Source organism: Solanum tuberosum, unplaced genomic scaffold (genome assembly GCF_000226075.1).
Source record: "Solanum tuberosum cultivar DM 1-3 516 R44 unplaced genomic scaffold, SolTub_3.0 scf00056, whole genome shotgun sequence".
Lineage (NCBI taxonomy): Eukaryota > Viridiplantae > Streptophyta > Magnoliopsida > Solanales > Solanaceae > Solanum > Solanum tuberosum.
In genome coordinates this window covers 444417-463944 of record NW_006238986.1, presented here as the reverse complement: position 1 = coordinate 463944, position 19528 = coordinate 444417, and the positions used below count along the sequence as shown (strand labels likewise).

Below are 19528 nucleotides of genomic sequence, written 5' to 3'. Positions count from 1 at the left end.
CCTCAGTAAAGAAGGCAGCATGTGTACTAAAGCTCCCGCTATGATAGCACGGAATCCAGGAAGGGATCGAACAAGGGTATATTCTACACAACGTATAGTGGGAAAATACATTTCACATTCAAGTATCCTATAATTTCCTAAAGGAGCCCATACCTCCAAGTTCTTCACACCTAGGGCCGAGCAAATTGTGCCTACTGTAAAGCGAATATATTGACGTTCACATCTACTCAGAACATCCATAGTTGTAACATTTTGTAGCATACTGTCGGTATAAAGCAACAGTGATATTAAAGCTAATTACGTAATGAACATTTGGTGAAATGGTATCCTACAACATGCTGGGTTCTCAATTCTGAAGCGAAGTGTATACGCCAACAAGAGATGTAGCCAGCCCTCTGTAATCCCACCAAGAAGCTGAAAAAGAAAACAGATGGAGGCTTCTTATTTTTAAGTTTTTGCCTGAAGGAAGAAACATTCACGGCCCCAATAGTATCCTTCCATAGTTTTGAGGACATTGAGCAGATGATTGCAAAGGCAGAGTCTCAAAGCCAGTGCCCTGAACACGATTTTCTATAGTTCCAAACCGGCTCATTCCACCATTTACAATGTTGTAGCATGCTGCAACTGTAGCTGGTTGTACTACCATCATACTAGAACTTGAAACCTGAGCTTGGCTATGTACAGTTTCTGCAGGCAGATTGTGAAGTTGTCCATTGCGCCTATTCTCCATACCATATCCTATACCAACACCTAGATTCAAGCTAACTGAACCATTTTCTTCCGTCCTGACCCTTGAACCCCCAGTTACAGGTGCTGATCCTGCCATTTCATGGTTATTAGTCCTGGCTGCTGGTACATCGTGATTGTGTTTCCCCTCATATGTAGTAATTACAGCTTTGGGATCATGGGAAGCCCTCTCCACATGTTTCCTGACAGGGCATCCAGCATTGGTGCACTTGTAATAACTCCTACATCACATTCACATGAGCACCACAAAAACATAAGACACTCACGCCAAGACTAGGTTCATTGTATTTTGGATGTAGACTTTACAGTTTTTGAGGTAAACTGACTATTTTCTATACCTAAAATGATAGCTAAATAATCACTCTCCTTCCAAAGACTACAAAATTGAAAGAGAGGTCAACAAATCTATGTCCTTTCACCTTCCTGTTTAAAGTACGCCAAATTAATGAAAACATCACCAGGTCCTCCATGCAAAGATATTCAGAAGTTTATCAGAGATTTGATGAATTGTTAGATGCATGGTCTCTCTGCCTGCTCGGTCTTCAGTTTAGCGATTTCCACCCATGAAAGCTAATTAAGGGTATTTTGAGTTTCAGAAAGAAAATTTAGGAGATCAGATATTCATACTGTGAAAATAGAAAATTTTCAATTGACTTAATACATAATATAGTAGGTTATCAATTCCTATGCTAATAAAATAAGTAAATATTCTATAATTAAATAGAATATCCTGAGGTATCCTATAGAATATATTCTATATGATTTTCTTCATTTAATACAATAGATCTAGGCGTGTATGAATCTAGTCACAAACTACCTTGATATTTTAACACAAAAAAGGTTATATTCACTTGTCCTATATTCCTAATTAAACATTTACCTGAAGATAATCAATCAAGCATGAAAACCATTCACCCTCTACTACTTAGATGTCTCACTAGAAGTTCATTCAGTTCATTCTGAAATGTTTGTTTGATAAGCTGTATATAGAACTCTATGGTCTGCTGCTGAAACAAGGGCATTACAATCACGCCTTTGGCAAATAAATGAAATACTGAGTGGTGCAATTTTCTATATTTTAGAGGCACAAGGTTCACATGCAGTCATGCAGGTGCATGTTAACCCTTGCTTTACTTCAGCACTTCAAGGGTATGAGAGTTGAACCTAGAACCTCCAAATACTTTAGGCCATTATGGTATTAAGGAGCTCTCCAGAGTACCAACAATTAAATGAGCAGCAAAAAACACAGATTGGTCATTGGATATAAATGGTTACTAAATGACTGTTTCTCTAATGGCAGCTTCACATGCTCTAACTTAACCTACAGGGCATCAAGTGGTAATTAACCTCTCAATCAAATTTTAGCCCAAAAAGTTGTCAAAGTAATACATTCAATAATGGCACTGCTGCCATTAATCTATCATTAACACTGCCAATTTTCATACGTATTATTTTATTTTATTTTTGATAACCGAGAAATCCGTCTGTGACCCGCCCTTTGGACCAATCACAGCCTTCTAAACTCGGTGGATAATGGTTAATTACCACTTGATGCCCTGTAAGGTCTGCGTACACACTCTGTCCTCCCCAGACCCCACTAAGGTCTGCGTACACACTCTGTCCTCCCCAGACCCCACTAAGGTCTGCGTACACACTCTGTCCTCCCCAGACCCCACTAAGGTCTGCGTACACACTCTGTCCTCCCCAGACCCCACTAAGGTCTGCGTACACACTCTGTCCTCCCCAGACCCCACTAAGGTCTGCGTACACACTCTGTCCTCCCCAGACCCCACTAAGGTCTGCATACACTCTGTCCTCCCAGACCCCACTTTGTTGGACACTGGGTATGTTGTTTTGTACTATTAATACTGCGATAAATAAAAATAGGACTGGATTCAGAACCAAGAAAAATCTAATGGACCAAAATTGAGTGTAAATAATATAACATAAAACATCAAACAAAAAAATTTGGAGGAAAAGGGGGTCAGAAGAGACTGCTAGATGGGAAGAGGGAGGGTTGGAGAGCTAAATATGTTCATGCTACATAATAAACTTTATTTGATTTATGAACATGGCTACCAAGCAATGAGAATTGACATATAAATGATTTCAAATCATTTCCCAACAGTTGGTACAGACTCATCTAAGACCTCATTTAGAGAGTCTAATTAGTTGAAAGTGTTAACATTCTAGGCTGATTATGTTACAGACCCAAAACTTTCTGCTATAACACATGACTTCCCAATTTTTCCAGTTATGGTTGTATGGGATTGTAAATAAGTTTCAGTTCACAGCTTAATAAGACATCACCACTACATCTCATGATTATTCTCATCTCACCCAAAACAATAGTTGACTATCTATTTCTTAACTTTGCTAAGTAACACTGTTATTGAGAGGGGAACCTATCGAGTCGACTAGAAAGATGGCTTAGAACATTATGGGGAACTCCCCCTAAAAGTATTGACTTACTTTGGACCATAAAACAACTTCTTAACCAGTAACTACCATGAACTTCAGACACTTAGCATTAGATGCCACACAATGCTTTAAATACCTGGGATTAGGATTACCACGGACCACCTTTTGACCGTATTTCCGCCACCTGTATCCATCATCCAATATATCAACTTCACTCACAGTTTGAACAACAACGCGTGGTTCACGGATAGGCTTAACAATTGGTGTAATATCCATGCCACCATCCATTTTCCTGCTTAAAGACTCAATTGTAAAACCGGACTACTACACAGGAATAAATTTAGGGCCCTCAGTTTTTACCTTCTTTTTGCAAATGGATCATCCTCGTCCACCTGATCATTAGCACTATGCAACTGAGACACTGTACCTTCAAGACCATCACCACCAGCTTGTCGAGGTGATAAAGGAGTACCGCTGGGCTCAGTGTTACTAGTCTGGGCATTAGTGTTGAATTTGTCTTCAAGAAAAGATAAAACAGAGAGAGGAATAACTCCATATGAGATCAAAGAAGCTTCAATAAAGACTACCATGTCATGCATTGGTTGAGTAGGAAACAACCCGTAAAGAGCAATTCAATTTACCTTCTTGACCAGTTAGGCATGCATCTCTCTCACCTCTGTCTTCTTGGATGGAAGTAAGCGCACCAGGAGTAAACCTACGGCTGGGCTGGGGTTTAGGATGATCATGGGAACCTTTATACACAATCTCTGTTATTTGTCCATCAGGAGAGCGCTCAAATATCTTTTTAACTTCACAGTTTGGGTATGTACATTTGTAGTAGCTCCTTGGGAATTCACTTCCTTTAACAAGTTTCTGGCCATACTTTCTCCAGTTATACCCATCTTCTGATGATCTCTCAGCTGTTACCGATGATACATCTTTATTATCAGCATGTGACCCTTGCGAGCTTGGATTTGATTGACCTCTCTGATTTATTTCCTCATTATCAGTTGCAGCAGCAGAAGTACTAATTGACGAGGCTTCTAAACTAACAGGTGCAGGTAGACTCAGCTCTTTTGAATCAGGCATCTCGCTTTCAACAAGAGTTGAAGGTGCTAATGATTGAGAAAGAGATCTATCTTGAACTTGAATCAGAGGTTCACTTTGCTGTTGGTTGAAACCTGCAGAAATCTTCATTACAACAGTGTATTAGGAATTAACTCAATTCAACTCAGCTAAAATAATAATGAAGCTCACATGTTGCTTCTTTAGGTACTAAAAGAAAATAAAAAACTAAATCTGCACGGCCTTCTTATTGTTGTTGGATCCTCTGTCATTAAATCCATAAAATGTAGAAAGAAAGGAAATGCTTCCAAACCCCAAAGTATCAGTCAAGTGAGATGAGCAATTCATCAGAACCACACATCCACTCAAATGTAGAAGAAAACAAATAAAACCAAGAGGAAAAAATTAGCAACATATATGGAAACCAAATACACGATGCAAACAAATCATCATTTTCCTGGCAATGAGTTAACACCTTTTGACTATACTTTTAACAGCTACACTCCATTCTTTTCATTTTTATAAAGTCAATCTTCAAAATTAATTCATTTAAGGGTCTTGAACTATCAACAAAAGAGATGTAATCACCTTGTTACAAAAACTGAAAACATACAAACAAAACAAAAGGTGCAATCATTGTACCATTTTATTTTCCTGTTAAAGAAAGAATTGACCAAAAACCTACCCTGTTCCCACAACTTTGGTCACAAAGAAGTTATCTCTCACTTGCAGATGCCTGTTATATGTTTGTAATTCATATACAAAAAGATCAACAGAATTACTTTGACTGACATTTCATGTTATAATTACAAGCATACAACAGGCATCAAGTGCAAAGAATTGTGTTATAGTCCTTTTTTTATTGGTAATAGTTGTGTCTCAATCCTTTCACGAATGAGATGCGGCAAGTGAGTGAGTGTGTGTGTGTGTGTGTGTGTGTGAGAGAGAGAGAGAGAGAGAGAGAGAGAGAGAGAGAGAGAGAGAGAGAGAGAGAGAGAGAGAGAGAGAGAGAGAGAGAGAGAGAGAGAGAGAGAGAGAGAGAGAGAGAGAGAGAGAGAGAGAGAGAGAGAGAGAGAGAGAGAGAGAGAGAGAGAGAGAGAGAGAGAGAGAGAGAGAGAGAGAGAGAGAGAGAGAGAGAGAGAGAGAGAGAGAGAGAGAGAGAGAGAGAGAGAGAGAGAGAGAGAGAGAGAGAGAGAGAGAGAGAGAGAGAGAGAGAGAGAGAGAGAGAGAGAGAGAGAGAGAGAGAGAGAGAGAGAGAGAGAGAGAGAGAGAGAGAGAGAGAGAGAGAGAGAGAGAGAGAGAGAGAGAGAGAGAGAGAGAGAGAGAGAGAGAGAGAGAGAGAGAGAGAGAGAGAGAGAGAGAGAGAGAGAGAGAGAGTTTCAAGAACACCAAAGTCAGATTTTTAAGCAAATTTCTGAATCAAGCACAGTTCAATTTAAGGAATGGATTGGCCCATTGAGAAGTTTTAAATGGGGAAGAGAAAATAACTAATATTCAATAGTGCTCTTGTTGTATTTCCTTGTTTCTAATCTAATTCAAGCATATAGGCTTTGAATAAAACCTAGGTAATTTATTTCCAATATGCCAAGGATAACAGTCAAGGGCATTACCACCGCAGCTTCCTTCGCCAGTGATCCTGATGTAGAACTAGATGCAATAGCAAATTTAAACTCAAATTCGCCGGTCGTTTCACCATATGCATTTCCACTGGAACAGCTTCTCATAAATGAAAAAGCAGCACTCCCACTAGAGCCTTGCATTAGTTGAAATTTGGAGAAGGAACCTGTGGTCGGAGACGGCTCAGCCTGCAGGTTATAAGAAACACTACTCAGTGATCACAATCTCCTTTCCAAAATAGAAGTAGCATCTGAACATAGGATAACCAAAGTGATACAAATTTTCCTCAGCTTCCTCCTCCTTTATAGGGGAAGAAACCTTTTTTTTTTCTTTTCGCTATCTTTCTTTATCAATTATCATTCCATCTCAGTGGTGGGTGAAGATGCTTTCAAGAAAAATAGATGCTACTTATAGTAGTTTCATAGGTGATTCATCACCAGCCACTGAAGTTAGAACCTTTCAATATAAGACTTAAGTGACACATGAGGCACACATGCTTATAATAATCATACTGGTTAGAATAACAAAAGAGTAAATAACTTTCTGATGCCATTATTATGTCCACATTCATATCACCAGTATCTTTTTTCTCTATGGAACAACTTAGTGGTAAGTTGAGCACCTTGCCAAAAGGAAGATTCAACATGTGAAGAAACACACTGACGGCTATATATGCAGGGGACGGCAGAATATAATTCTACGAAAATCTAGAAGAATAATCATACACCAGCATCCCTAATGTAAGCATCAAAACCTACGGTTGCAAATTTCACAGAAATCCATATATATACACGTATTCCCCAAAATAGCACTCAGGTGGGGAAAAGGAATCAAACAACAAATTGCAATAAAATGAAAACAACCAAACATATAATTAATAGTTCAAAATGTACTTTAAGAAAGCAGAAATCACATCAATAAATTCCTCCGGTCCTCCACTCGAGAGTATCAAATAAGGAAAACAATTTGAAGACAGCACAACTATATTACTTTCAAATTAGCAATCAAAATACTAGTTAAGATATCCAATTTCATTTTCTTAACAAATGAAAAAATATCTAGTTAGGTTATCGGATCCCAAATCTGAAAGTGAAATTTCTCAAGTGTAAATTTCATGTGTTGAGAAGTAGAACTAACTTTGATGTTAGAAAGAAGAACGGGAGATTCGAGAAAGGATGAAGGACTGAGACCAGGAGGGATGGTGATACATGCGGAGGAGCGAGAGATCGGGAGCTTAGCAGGTGACATGAGCTTATATTTAGCACCGATGTTGGATCCAACGGAGGAGGAGACGGTGGGGTAGAAGGCAGCATCGGAGCTTGCAAATTTGACTTGCTCAGAAGATTCATTGATGGAAGGGAGTGGAGATGAGTGGGTGTATTGGTGAGGGTGAGAGTGGGAGTGAGACTGAGAATCTTCCATTGACGGATTCAGAAGAGTTTTTTTTGGAGGTAGGAGGAGACACAGTCAAAAGGGGAGAAACAGGATGGGGATGTGGGGTAGAGTGGGGCTGGGGATGTGGGGGGATGGAAGGGACAGGGGATGAGGTAAGGCTAGGCTAGGGATGTGGCTTTGCGCTTGCAAAATTATCATGAAAAGAAAATTAAAAGCACTTGAAAGAGATCGTGAAATTTGAAAGTTATTATCTTAGCCTGTCCCTTTTATACTGTTTTATTAAATTGTGTTTTTTTTTCAATATTATAATTTTATTACATATCATTCACATAAAGTTATCAAAACATATTGATCCAGTATACCTGATCAATCCTTGTTTTGAACCATGAGCTAAGTTGTATTAGATTAAAAGGCCTTAATTTAAAATGAAATAGTAAAAAGAAAAAATGTATAGTAAAATAATGTGAAAATTTCATATATGACATTTATTAGACTAATATTTTCAAGTTATAGCAGTAGAATAAAATTTTCAAATTGTAACAATAAAAAATTTCAGGTTGTAACATTTTATTAAACAAAAAAAGATTTTTTAATTAATGGTAAAAATCTGTTTTGAAAAAAATAAAAAGGATAAAAATCGATTTTGAAAAAAACAAAAAGATAAAAAAGGAAAATAAATCGATTTTGAAGAAAAAAAACGAAAATAGGTGTATTAATAAAATTTGAATTGATTGATGATAATTATTAATTAGCATAAATTTATGAGATTCAAAAAAAAGGAATATTTGTTTTCCTTGTTTAGCTTAAAGCAGTTAAAATTGTTCAAAACAAATTTCTTTTTTGTTTGAACGTTTCTTTCTCTTCTCAATATTTTCTCTAATTTTATTCATTTTCTTCTACGTTTCTCTCTCTTCATTTTTTTTTCCAGAATTGTTGTCATTGACGAGTAAATCAATTTATTTATTTTTTGAATTTTTTTTATTTTGTTGTGATGGACGATTGCTTATCTATATTAATTAAACATGGTGGTAGATAGGATCCTTTAGGTTAGTATTTTTTATGATTTATTATTTGTATCTGTATATTACTGAAATGAAAAAAAGAAGCAATGAAACTATAAATCACAATTTTCTGATTTTATTTTTGTATCCTAGATTTAAGTTGTGATGTTTTTTGTTTAAACAATGCTTTTTGTTCACAATACGTAATAATTTTTGTGAAATTGTAGTTAATGACATTCTCTGATTTTGTTGGTACGTTTCTATTTTTATTTTTATTTTGTATACTGTCTATACCATGATTTCATGTGAAATTGGCTTAATATATAAATGATTTGAGTATAATATTTAGAATTTTAATAGTTTTATCATTGTAAAAAAAAGTATGAAATTTGTTGTAACATTGTTATGAAACATGTATTTCTTTAGTCAATTTGATAATAATAATGAGATGAATTTGGTATGCAGATTAAAATTATAATATGGAATACTATTTTTTTTCTGAAAATATAAAAAAAAATGTATAGGTAGGAATGAATTTGGTAGTGTAAATGGAATGATATTGGTATGAAAGTGTATTCACTATTGTGTAAACAAATTTAGTTAGAAGTATGAAGATTTGTATGAAAAGAGTATTAAGTTGGTATGAAATGTGAAATGTTATTTTAATATAATGTGTTTTATGGTGTGAATTATTGTAGAATGTTTTGGAATGATATTGTTATGAATAAGTAGTGACGATTGTGTATAAAATTGTGTGAGAATAATGAACTAATTGGTATGAAAAATTATTGGGTATTGTGTAAAAAAATATGAGTAAGAAGTATGATTATTTGTATGAAATGTGAAATGTTATTTTTTTTATAAAAACTGTTTTATGGTATGAATTGTGGTAGACTGTCTGGAATGATATTTGTATGAATAAGTAATGACAAGTGTGTATAATTTTGTGTGAGTAGAATGAAGTTGTGGATGAAATTTGTATTATCTTTGATATGAATAGTTAATATAAATACAACATATTTATAATTTTCATATTAGTGATGCCGCCTGGTCCAAAGAGAACAGTAGGAAGACCGCAACTTGAACACTGGAAGGGATTTGCTGTTGTGAAATTCAAAAGGTCTAAAGTTACTTGCAGTAGATGTCATCAAGTGGGCCACAACAGGGCGACATGTTCAGATTATCCTGCGCCAAAAAAATGATAGTTTATTTGTTTAGACTATATAAAAAATTTATTTTATTTTGTGTTTTAGACTCATATTTTGTTTTGATATGGAACAGAATTGGTATGAAATGCATTACAGCTAAGTGTTTAATATACTGTTCATGTTTTATACAAGATTCATTCATTAATCATACAAATTGCATACTGCTGGAAATAAAACTCATTCCAGTTTAATATATAAGATAGTGTTCATATTAGTGATAATTATATAAGGTAATTATGGTATGCATTTGGTATCCTAATAGCAGTTGATATTATTTAATGTAAGTTTACATGAGTATTAATTTGGTATCCAACTGGTGTCCTACTCTAAATCAAAATAAAACAAGATGTAATTGATGTTGGCGCAAAAATTAATGATCGTTGTTTTAGATTATCATATTCGTTTCTTCTAGTATTTTATACAAATTGTATACCAACTTCATACATCTTTAAAGTACTTGATCCATGCTTGTTAAGAGAATATAATTTACAATTAGTAATAATTTGGTATCCATTAGGTGTCCAACTTGAATAAATATAAAACAAGATGTAATTGAGGTTGTTACAAAATACAATGATCACTATTTTACATTGGCATAATCATATCTTCAAGGTATTTATACAGGTTGGATACCAACTTCATTCTTTTTTTATTTTTTTTATTTTTTGTGTTAGTATATGAAGTAAAAAAAATCAATCAATCATGAATTTGGATGCCACAAGTGCACAGTTTGGATACCAATTATAAGACAAAATTGGTTCATGAACTATAAATTGGTATTCTTTTTGTTTCTAGTTAGTAATACACAGTAATATCATTAAATCTAAATGTTGAATCCAATTGGTATGCAGTTTGTATATAACTAGCATCCCGAAAACTGTTATACTCAATGTGTAATATATCTTCCAAATGGTATATCTTTCAAATGGTGTATCCAAATGGTATGCAGTATGTATATTACTAGATTCCTGAAATTATACTAGTCAATCAGTAATTCATATGTAGATGGTATCTGACTGGAATAAAACAGTTGATACTATATATCATCAAATACTTAAACACAAAAATATTGTACAAAAGTTTAAAAAAAACATGTAACTCTAAAAAGTAGAAGGTGCAACCAACTATCTCGAATTTCTTGTCAGTCGTCTTGGTGTAGGATAATTGCTGGTATCCGGAGTATGTTCTTTTGCTATATGAGGTCCACCGAATTTGTTAGCAACCGTACCAGTTACTTCACTCTCACTGATCGCGTCATCCTCATTCTTTGTTTTTCCATAATGTCATATGATTGTGGCATACCTTTGACGATGGTACTTTGCATCGATATCAACAGAACGCATATCAAAAACATCATTACTGATGTATTCAGCCAATAGACATGTGTACATACCATTTCACCAACAAAATAGTATTTTAGATATAGAAAAACACACCAAAAACAAGTTCAAAACTTAAGTACAACGGTTTTTTTCTCAAGAAATCAAGTTTTAGATTAATTAAAATAAAAAACGAAATCAAATTTTCAAAATATAGAATTCTTAATTCTAAAAAAATCAGATTAAAAAATAATAATATCAAAATTTAAAATAAAAAAAAACATCAAGAATAGCAAAAAAAAAAAAAGATTAAAGAGAGAGAAAATTACATGTTAAAATATACGGTACGGTGATAAAAAATAAAAATAAAAAATTAAAGGCCCCAATAGTCATTAATAAATAAAAGTTATTTGAATAAGTTAAAAAATCCCTTAAAAGGTGTAATAGATAATTACAAATTGATTTTCTCTCATTAATATTATTTCTCTCACCTATTAATTATATAAAAGGAACTGCAATCAATATAATTAAATAATTAATAATATAAAAATAATTAAATTATTAATAATATAAAAATTAAAAAGATTAATCATTTAATAAAGTAAATTTTAATTGATTTTTAAATAAAATTTAATTTAATTGATATGTTATAATCCGTAATTAAACTGTTATAAGTAAGAATTTTTTAAGAGTAAGGTTTAAAACTCATAATATTGTCTCTTAAATGTGTATATTGTTTGATTTTTCCTTAAATACTTAAGAAATGAAGTTCATCCAAATCATATATACTAAAACATAGAGGATATGCAATAATATAAAGAACAAAAATATAAGTACATGGTCCACAACTAAATGGTTGTTTGAAGTTGGTATAACCGTATAGAAATAACATTTGTCCTTAAACTTCTTCAGATAAACTTGATTTTTGTTTCTCTCAATAGATCTAGTTGGATTTGGGGCTTAATTTTCGTTTGAAGTAACTTCACAACTCGGAAATTCAAACTTAACAATTTTATCTTTATATGATTGATGCAACAAATTAAATAATATGATTGACAGAAAATGCATGAACAATTATATTTGAGAAGTCAAAAACATAAGTAATGAGCGTTACAAATTTGTTTATATATTTGGAGTGGGAAGATTTCATGTTTTTGTCCAATCTTGAATTGAGATTAGGTAACTATTGCATAAAAGTACACACACAAAATGTAGCTCCGTAACAAACTGTATGTATCCCCCATTATTTCGAACACAGAACTACAAATTATGACTAATATTAGAGTTTGACAGATTTCAATTTGGAAAAAAAATATGAAAATAATAGTAACAACTACATATATAGCTAAATAGTCTCACAAAGGTATGTAGAGAGTTGAATATACAAAGACCATATCCTACCTCAGAGATAGCAAGATTGTTTCCCATAGACATGGATTGGGTCAAAAATTTCTTCAAAGCTCAAAAGCTAAGATTGGAGAGTCGGATTTTACAAATTCTATAACAAATGTCTCCTAATCAACTTGCGAGCGAAAGGATTGCATGTAGTTGATAATATCGTCAAGGATCACGATTATTTCAGTCACCTATTAAAAAGACAATAATGAACTTATCATATTAGAATGCTGCATATTTACTTCAAAAATATATAGCAAGGAAGGAAGTATTCTCTTCAATACTTTATTAATGCCCCGCAGAAGATTTTGTGTCATTCTTTCACTGATTTTTTCTTCTAGAATATTCAATTAAAAGAAACCAGACCAAAAAAATATTATAATCTAGTGTAGCTATACACACAGAATATGTTACTCTATACATGTTGATATCAGGAGATGGTAACTGCTCCAATACTGGACCAGATTCCTTAATAACCAGAAGTGTTGGAGGTCTCAAGTTCAAAACTCCTTGCCAGTGAAAGCAATGAATTTGCCTTCTAGATCCCTTGTGTGCATCCAAAGGGTAGTGGCCGCAGATTTTCCTAATCATCATTAAAAAAAAAGTGTCAACAAATGTGGGTGTTGTACGTTATATGCTCTCCACTTGGCAAGTATCTGTATTTAACATGAGTGAGTCCGAGCCATGTTGCTGATAGGCTGTACTTGTGATCTTATATATCATTACCGGGTGATTAGTTACATGAGAAAATCTTAATTTGAAATGTCGCCTAGTCTATGTCTTCTACATTAAACTTTTCCTGGCCATCTAACAACTGACCAATAATGTGTTGCATCAAATGCTATATATGTCATAAGTTGTTGAGTTATTTTGATACTTGTACGACATATGGAAGTAATTATATCTTAGTATTTACATAAATATGGTACAGACCATTGAATAATCCGTAGACACTGACAAAGTAGATTAAAATTGAGGAGCAACATATATAGAATATGCTAATCAGACGATGTATCTCCTGATAATTCTAACATAAAAGTTATCATATATATACACGGATAAACATATCAAATCCATCTGTTTTTTAACAATGTCAAATTACCTAAGCAGCGTCCCAAATCTGTGCACTTGATAGTCTTATGAACGATTTCTAAGGTCCTCGTATGGAATTCTGGTGGATTTTTAATCTCTCTAATTAGATCATTCAGCCAGTAGCTACAACTAAAATCCGATCAACCAAATTGAAGACAGATCAGAATGGGTTCGTGAGGAAGAAAAAAAAGGTTTATGCCTCTCTTAGAAGAAGAGGAGAAGTCAACAAACTCACTAATTGATTGATAAAGAATGAAACTACTAAATTAACAAATCTAAAATCAATTTTCATTCCAAGATGCAAGTAAACAAATCCAAATTTTCATATTGAAGAATGTTTTTCCCAACTTCCATGTCCACATAAATACTACATTTGTTTTCAATAGCACTTCTCTTTCACACTCACGTTAAACTAAATCTTTAGAACCTTACTGTCAATTGCTAGTATATTTATCTATAAATTAAATGATCATTTTTATCAATGATGAATTCCAATCAAAACTAAACACATAAATCAAAATTGAGTGCATGTTTAAAAAATGACACTGAAATCTTAGGGAGGAAAAGGAGGGGTAAACATGTGCGACGTACATATAGGCGACTTCATCGTCTTCAGCACTTTGTCATCATCAATGTTGTAATCTAAATCTTGGGAATGTGAGATATTTGGAGAGGGATTCTCCCATCAACCGTATAGTTCAAGGGTTGTGAAAGTTTTTTGGAATTCTCAGAAAGCAGAAGACTTTTTTTGTCGTTTATGGAAAAAGAAGCAGGGGAAACGCAAATAAGCAACGTTTCAAAATCCAAAAATTAACAAAACATTCTTGTAAAAGTAAAAGGCTTAAAATTTTAGAAAAGCAAAGAGTGGAATTTCTTAGTTGTGGTGCTGCCATGTAGGTGATCCTCTTTTATATATTATATTACTTTACTTTTTCTCCTATATAGAAATGGGACTTAAGGACGAACACCAGCATATAAAAGTTGTATTTTGTGCTGGAAATGTGATCTTGTGAAGATCTCTTCAAAGTCAAAATTATAATTTTGGTGCATTCATTGTCAGACAGCTGTACTTTTTTGGTAAAACGTGTCTAGCTATGTGAGATCTAGCTAGCTTTCACTTTACTTTTACTTTCTATTCTCTTTAATTGTTCTGATTTCTCCTTTATTCTTTTCCTCTCTTAATTACATCCTTATAATTATTCTACATGTTGTTTTTTCAGAAATTGGCTTGTGCCGCTACTCTTGTAATAATATAATAACACAAAATTATTTTTATAAAAACATCAATAGTTTAAAATAATTACAAACATGATTAAGAAAACTCTTAGAAAATAAAACTTCTAATATGATTATACAAGTATAAATAATCTAATATCTTAAACTTTTTATAATAAAAGAATCTTTATTTCTAAAAAAAATTCTATCATACTATATAATTTACCCCCCCCCCAACAAAAAAAATTAATAAAACTTACTACTGTTATAATAAAAACATCACTCCATCATAAATAAAAATAAAATTACTTTCAAATAGCTAAATAAAATATGATAATTTTTCTATTATATAGAAAGGTGAAGAGGAGGACGACCAAGGGCAATTTTGTCAACCAAAAAAATATCCAAGCTTAGTTAAATGTACATTGTGCATAAAGTTTTAAGATTGCCTAAAAAAAATCCAAGCTTAGTTTAAGTGTACATTGTGCATAAAGTATTAAGATTTCCAGAAAAATCAGGCAAAATTTATGTAATTCCCAATCTATCCACCACTAAGTCAATAGTTGTGAATTGTAATGGCCACACGTGTACCAATACATTGGGAGGAGTAAAAGAAATCATTGCAAACTTACATGGCCCCATTTATTGATTTACTTTAAAAGCCTTCACATTTTTTAAAAAATCTTTTCTATTTTGAATGTATAATTTTTAATGAGATTTTTTCATACCAAACAATCTAATTTGAGGGCTTTTAATCATATTTCCTTTCTTAGTGTGGTTTGGTCATTTCTAATTTGAGGGCTTTTAATCATATTTCCTTTCTTAGTGTGGTTTGATCATGAAAAAATACTGTGTATTTTATTTAAAAAATTTATAGTTGAAGTCGTGTTTGGTTAAATTTTATGCAAAACATATTTAGAATTTAAATATATTTTTTCTAAAGGCATAATACATAAATATGTCATTTAATTTGGTTTCATCTAATATCTATGTCCTTCATTTTTATATGTCCATAAGTAGACACATAAACTTATATACAATTGAACAAGTTGACACTTGTCTCCTACTTGACGTCCTACGTGACAATATAATTCACGTCCTATGCGACATTTTATATGGCTCCTATGTCTGGTATTCCCCATAAGACGCGTGTGTCTATTTCTTCAACTTTATAAAACTTTAGGTACTTACTTGTGCACGCCCTAAGTTGAATGTCATAGATGTCAGACAAAGCCAAATTAAAAGATATATTTATATGTATAATTATGTTTTTCTAAAGATGATTTATATTCTCAGTTTCTAAAAGTTACTTGACTAATTTATCCGAAACATACAACCAAATTGCATTAAAAAAAATAATATATCAAAATAGATAATTGTATAATGTCATAAATTAGATCTCATATAAGAACTACCCATACTATTACAAAAAAAATTCACTTTATTTAAATTTTTTGAAGTTGAACTTGTGTTACGCTATTGATTTTGCAAATAATATTTGACTATTTGAATGAGTTTTTTTTTAAATAAATAAAACTTATATGAAATATAATTCAAATGGTCATTTTTATAAGAATAAATAATTTGTCATAAAATTTTAAAAAGGATAATATAGTTAGAGTTATGCAGATATTAGTTATGCATGATTTAGTTATGCAAGATTAAGTTATGTGAGTATTAGTTATGCAAGTATTAGTTATGTAGATATTATTTAGTTATGTAGAGACTACAATACATAAATTATTAATTATTGAATATATTATTTACAAATAAATAAGCAAACAAATAGTATAATTTCTCAAATAAAATAAAGAAATAATTCTTCTCTATACTTAAGTGGGAATTCTGTTTTTTTTTTCTTTCTCTATTTTTTTTTAAATGTTTAAAGCTTATAAAAATAAAATACCATAAGTATATTTCAAGTAAAGTACATAATAAAATCCTATTTTATATAATGTAAATTTCTATCAAAATGTTGCATGTATTGTTTGTACATTTTTAGTATACCAAATCTATGAGTTATATATAAATTCATATTCCAAATAAAAAAACAATACATAATAATTAAATATGTGCAATATATTTAGTAATATATGGTGATAATATATGATTAGCATATGCGTTGTCAAAATTATACATTCCGATTCATAATATTAATAAAAAAATTATATTTTGATTTCAAATGCAAACAAATAAAAAACTGCTCCTATACAAAAGAAATAAAAAAAAACAAAAATAGTTAGGAAAATAGAATAGTTATGTAAAGTTTTTTCTACAGTTTTCAATAAAAAAGGTAATAGGGATAAATGTGTAATTTTTTAAATATATGTATAACTAATACCCTTATAACTTATTCCACATTTTATCATATATAATTTATACATAGGTCCTTCATAAGTTATGTAGGATTATAAAAAATGTAACCATACACCGTATAGAATTAATACACGAATAACTTTTATACAATATTTAGAAACATAGCAACCAAACATGGTAAGTCATGTTGACTTTTCTACCTAATACATAACTTCCACCAACATAGTACAAATACAACTTCTTATTTATGAGAAAAAAAATGCATCGTATACGGTAACCAAACGGCCCCTGAAAGTATTAACAAGGTTTTGAATATTTTTCAAATTTTAAATACAACTTTAAGTTATATTTGTAATTTTCATAATCAAATGCGGATTTTCAAATAAAGTGAAATAAAAAGATTATCTATTTCTTTGTGTTAATTTATTTTTCATCTATTAAAAATAAATAATTAAAAATAAGATATAATTTTATTTTATTTTTCATGTTTATACTACTCTAAATGTGAAAAGAATATCATCAAATTAAGTGTTTAATTCGAATTTATTTGTTTGACATTATGTAAAAATAACCATTGGTGCATATGATATTGTATTGTTAATTAAGACAATTTAAATAAGTTATAAGTTATGATTTGATAAATATATATATTATTATTATTATTATTATTATTATTATTATTATTATTATAAAGTTCTAACTATAATAAATTTGTCGTTAGTTTTAACTAATTATTTTATTTATATAAAAAGAATTGCTTATGTGGGAGGATTTGATTTTTAGTTGTACTTTTTGTAATTGTACTATATATATTGTTTAATATATTTGCACTAACTTTGAATATATTCTTGTGATAGCTGATTTCTTGGACTTTTTATACTTCTTTTTTTGAAAAAAAAGTCCCTTCATGCATCAATAAACATGTTTATTATGACAGAATATATAATTTTCGTGGAGGTCTAGTACTTGACAAAGACTTTCTCACATTCACTCAATTTATAAAAAGATAGTTAGATGTATAAAGTATTATAAGTCAGTAAAATTCGAAGAAAGGTATTTAGTAATAATGAACACCAATATCTTGATCTATAGATCAAACATCCGTTCAAATTTTTATATCCATTAAAATAATAATTGCAGCCATGCAATTTCTATTTTTCCACAGCAGCCATGTGATTTAATTATTACTAATATTTTATAAATAATTTGATGCTTTAATTTGAACGTCGACGTGGTTATATTAAGGTCACTTCTTTAAGTAAGAAAAAAATTAATTAAATAAATTTCAAAGCGTGTTTATAAGACTACGACATTGTCTAGGTCTCTTTGTGAGTAATTTGGGATAATGTTAGTGATTGCTCATATATTTGCTCAATTTTACAGATAAAATATTAGATTATCGTCTAGTATGTATAATAATTTGTAAGTTTTAGATCATACTTTTATGTTTTTCATAAAAAAATTAGTTTACTCGGAAAAGAAATTTAAATCATGATTAAAAGGTCCATAAGTAACTAGAGAAATAAATAGACAAGTTATTACAAAATTTAGTCTTTATTAGTGATATTAATAACTTGGATTTTTATTTGAGTGTTTGTTGGGGTCAAATCTCTATAGCAACCATATGAATGTGACCTTAGTGTATCACCAAAGGTTATAGACTTATAATAAAGTCGTAAGTATTTCACTATCTTTAATTAGGAGTCCAGTGAGTTCGAGTTCAGAGTATGACGTTGTTTTTTTGTATGGAGCTATATAGTGCTAATATGAGATTTTTTAATGTGAATTCGTATCAATCAAGGCTCAAAATAAATATCAAATGCGGAACAACTTAAATAAAACATAAGAAAAAAAGAATGTGACCTAGTGTAAATATATTATTGTTTATTATGGTTTACATCATTATAATACCATAACCATATTGGTATTTGTTAGGTAAAGTCATGATCAAATAGAATAATGATCTCATCTGAAACTGTCCAAATGACAAGTCTTCTCTTCTTCCAAGTTGACATAATAGTTGGAATAGTAAGAAATAAGACAAAAAAGACTGAGTAGATTTGAAAGGAACTCAAGGAAAGAGAAAATCCAATATCCATGCCCATTTTCATTTCACTTGTTTTATGTTTATCTTTTTCCGCACCGAGTGTTTGATATCTGCTTTGAGTGTTCGACTTATTTTAGGGGTTAAGCTAAAACATTTTTAATAAAAATGTGATTTCATATTCAAGGCTCTAATTTGAAATCTCTGATTAAAGATAGAAGAGTACTACTTATCATTCCATCGCAATTTTTATTTTGATGGTAGATTTAAATGATTTAAGTTATGTATATATGGATATGACCTTTAATAAATGATCCTCTTTTTATCTTGCAATATATAGACCTTTTAGGGCATGCTTTAAAGTAGTTGTTGCTTTTGAACAAATTGAAAATCTATGAGTAAACTTTAGAGCACAGTCTAAAATTTCGTAAGTTATTAAAAATGTTTAAAGGATAGTTTAATGTTTTGCCTGAAAGAATTAGAAATATAAGGACAAATGTTACATCCGAATCTAATATTATCAAAAAGAATAATTTTCTAGAGTTATTTTTATACAATTTTTTAAGATATTAACAAATTTTGTGTAAACTAACCAAATTTAGCACACAGAAAAGTTTGTGATTTAGAATTTACTAGTCGGCACTAATACCTATATTAGTCCTCGTTAATGCTTATATAAGTCGTCATTAAAAA

The 19528-nt window shown here is 31.3% G+C and overlaps 1 protein-coding gene across 1 annotated transcript; it reads right to left on the bottom strand.

The window, feature by feature from the left end:
• Positions 1-59: 59 nt before the first annotated feature.
• On the bottom strand, positions 60-7378 carry LOC102593445 (probable WRKY transcription factor 20). The gene is made up of 6 exons (XM_006344821.2): positions 6988-7378; positions 5844-6038; positions 3810-4359; positions 3529-3685; positions 3305-3460; positions 60-968 (listed from the first exon to the last, which is right to left on the bottom strand). Exons 1-6 carry the CDS (start codon positions 7270-7272, stop codon positions 476-478), a joined length of 1836 nt encoding a protein of 611 aa, XP_006344883.1. The 5' UTR covers positions 7273-7378; the 3' UTR covers positions 60-475.
• Positions 7379-19528: the final 12150 nt, after the last annotated feature.

Coding starts and splice junctions, on each gene's coding strand:
- LOC102593445 (XM_006344821.2), bottom strand. CDS start 7,272: ATGGAAGATTCTCAGTCTCACTCCCACTCTCACCCTCACCAATACACC. Junction 6,039..6,987: donor TTCTTCTTTCTAACATCAAA/GTTAGTTCTACT, acceptor TATAACCTGCAG/GCTGAGCCGTCTCCGACCAC. Junction 4,360..5,843: donor TGGCGAAGGAAGCTGCGGTG/GTAATGCCCTTG, acceptor GTTGTAATGAAG/ATTTCTGCAGGTTTCAACCA.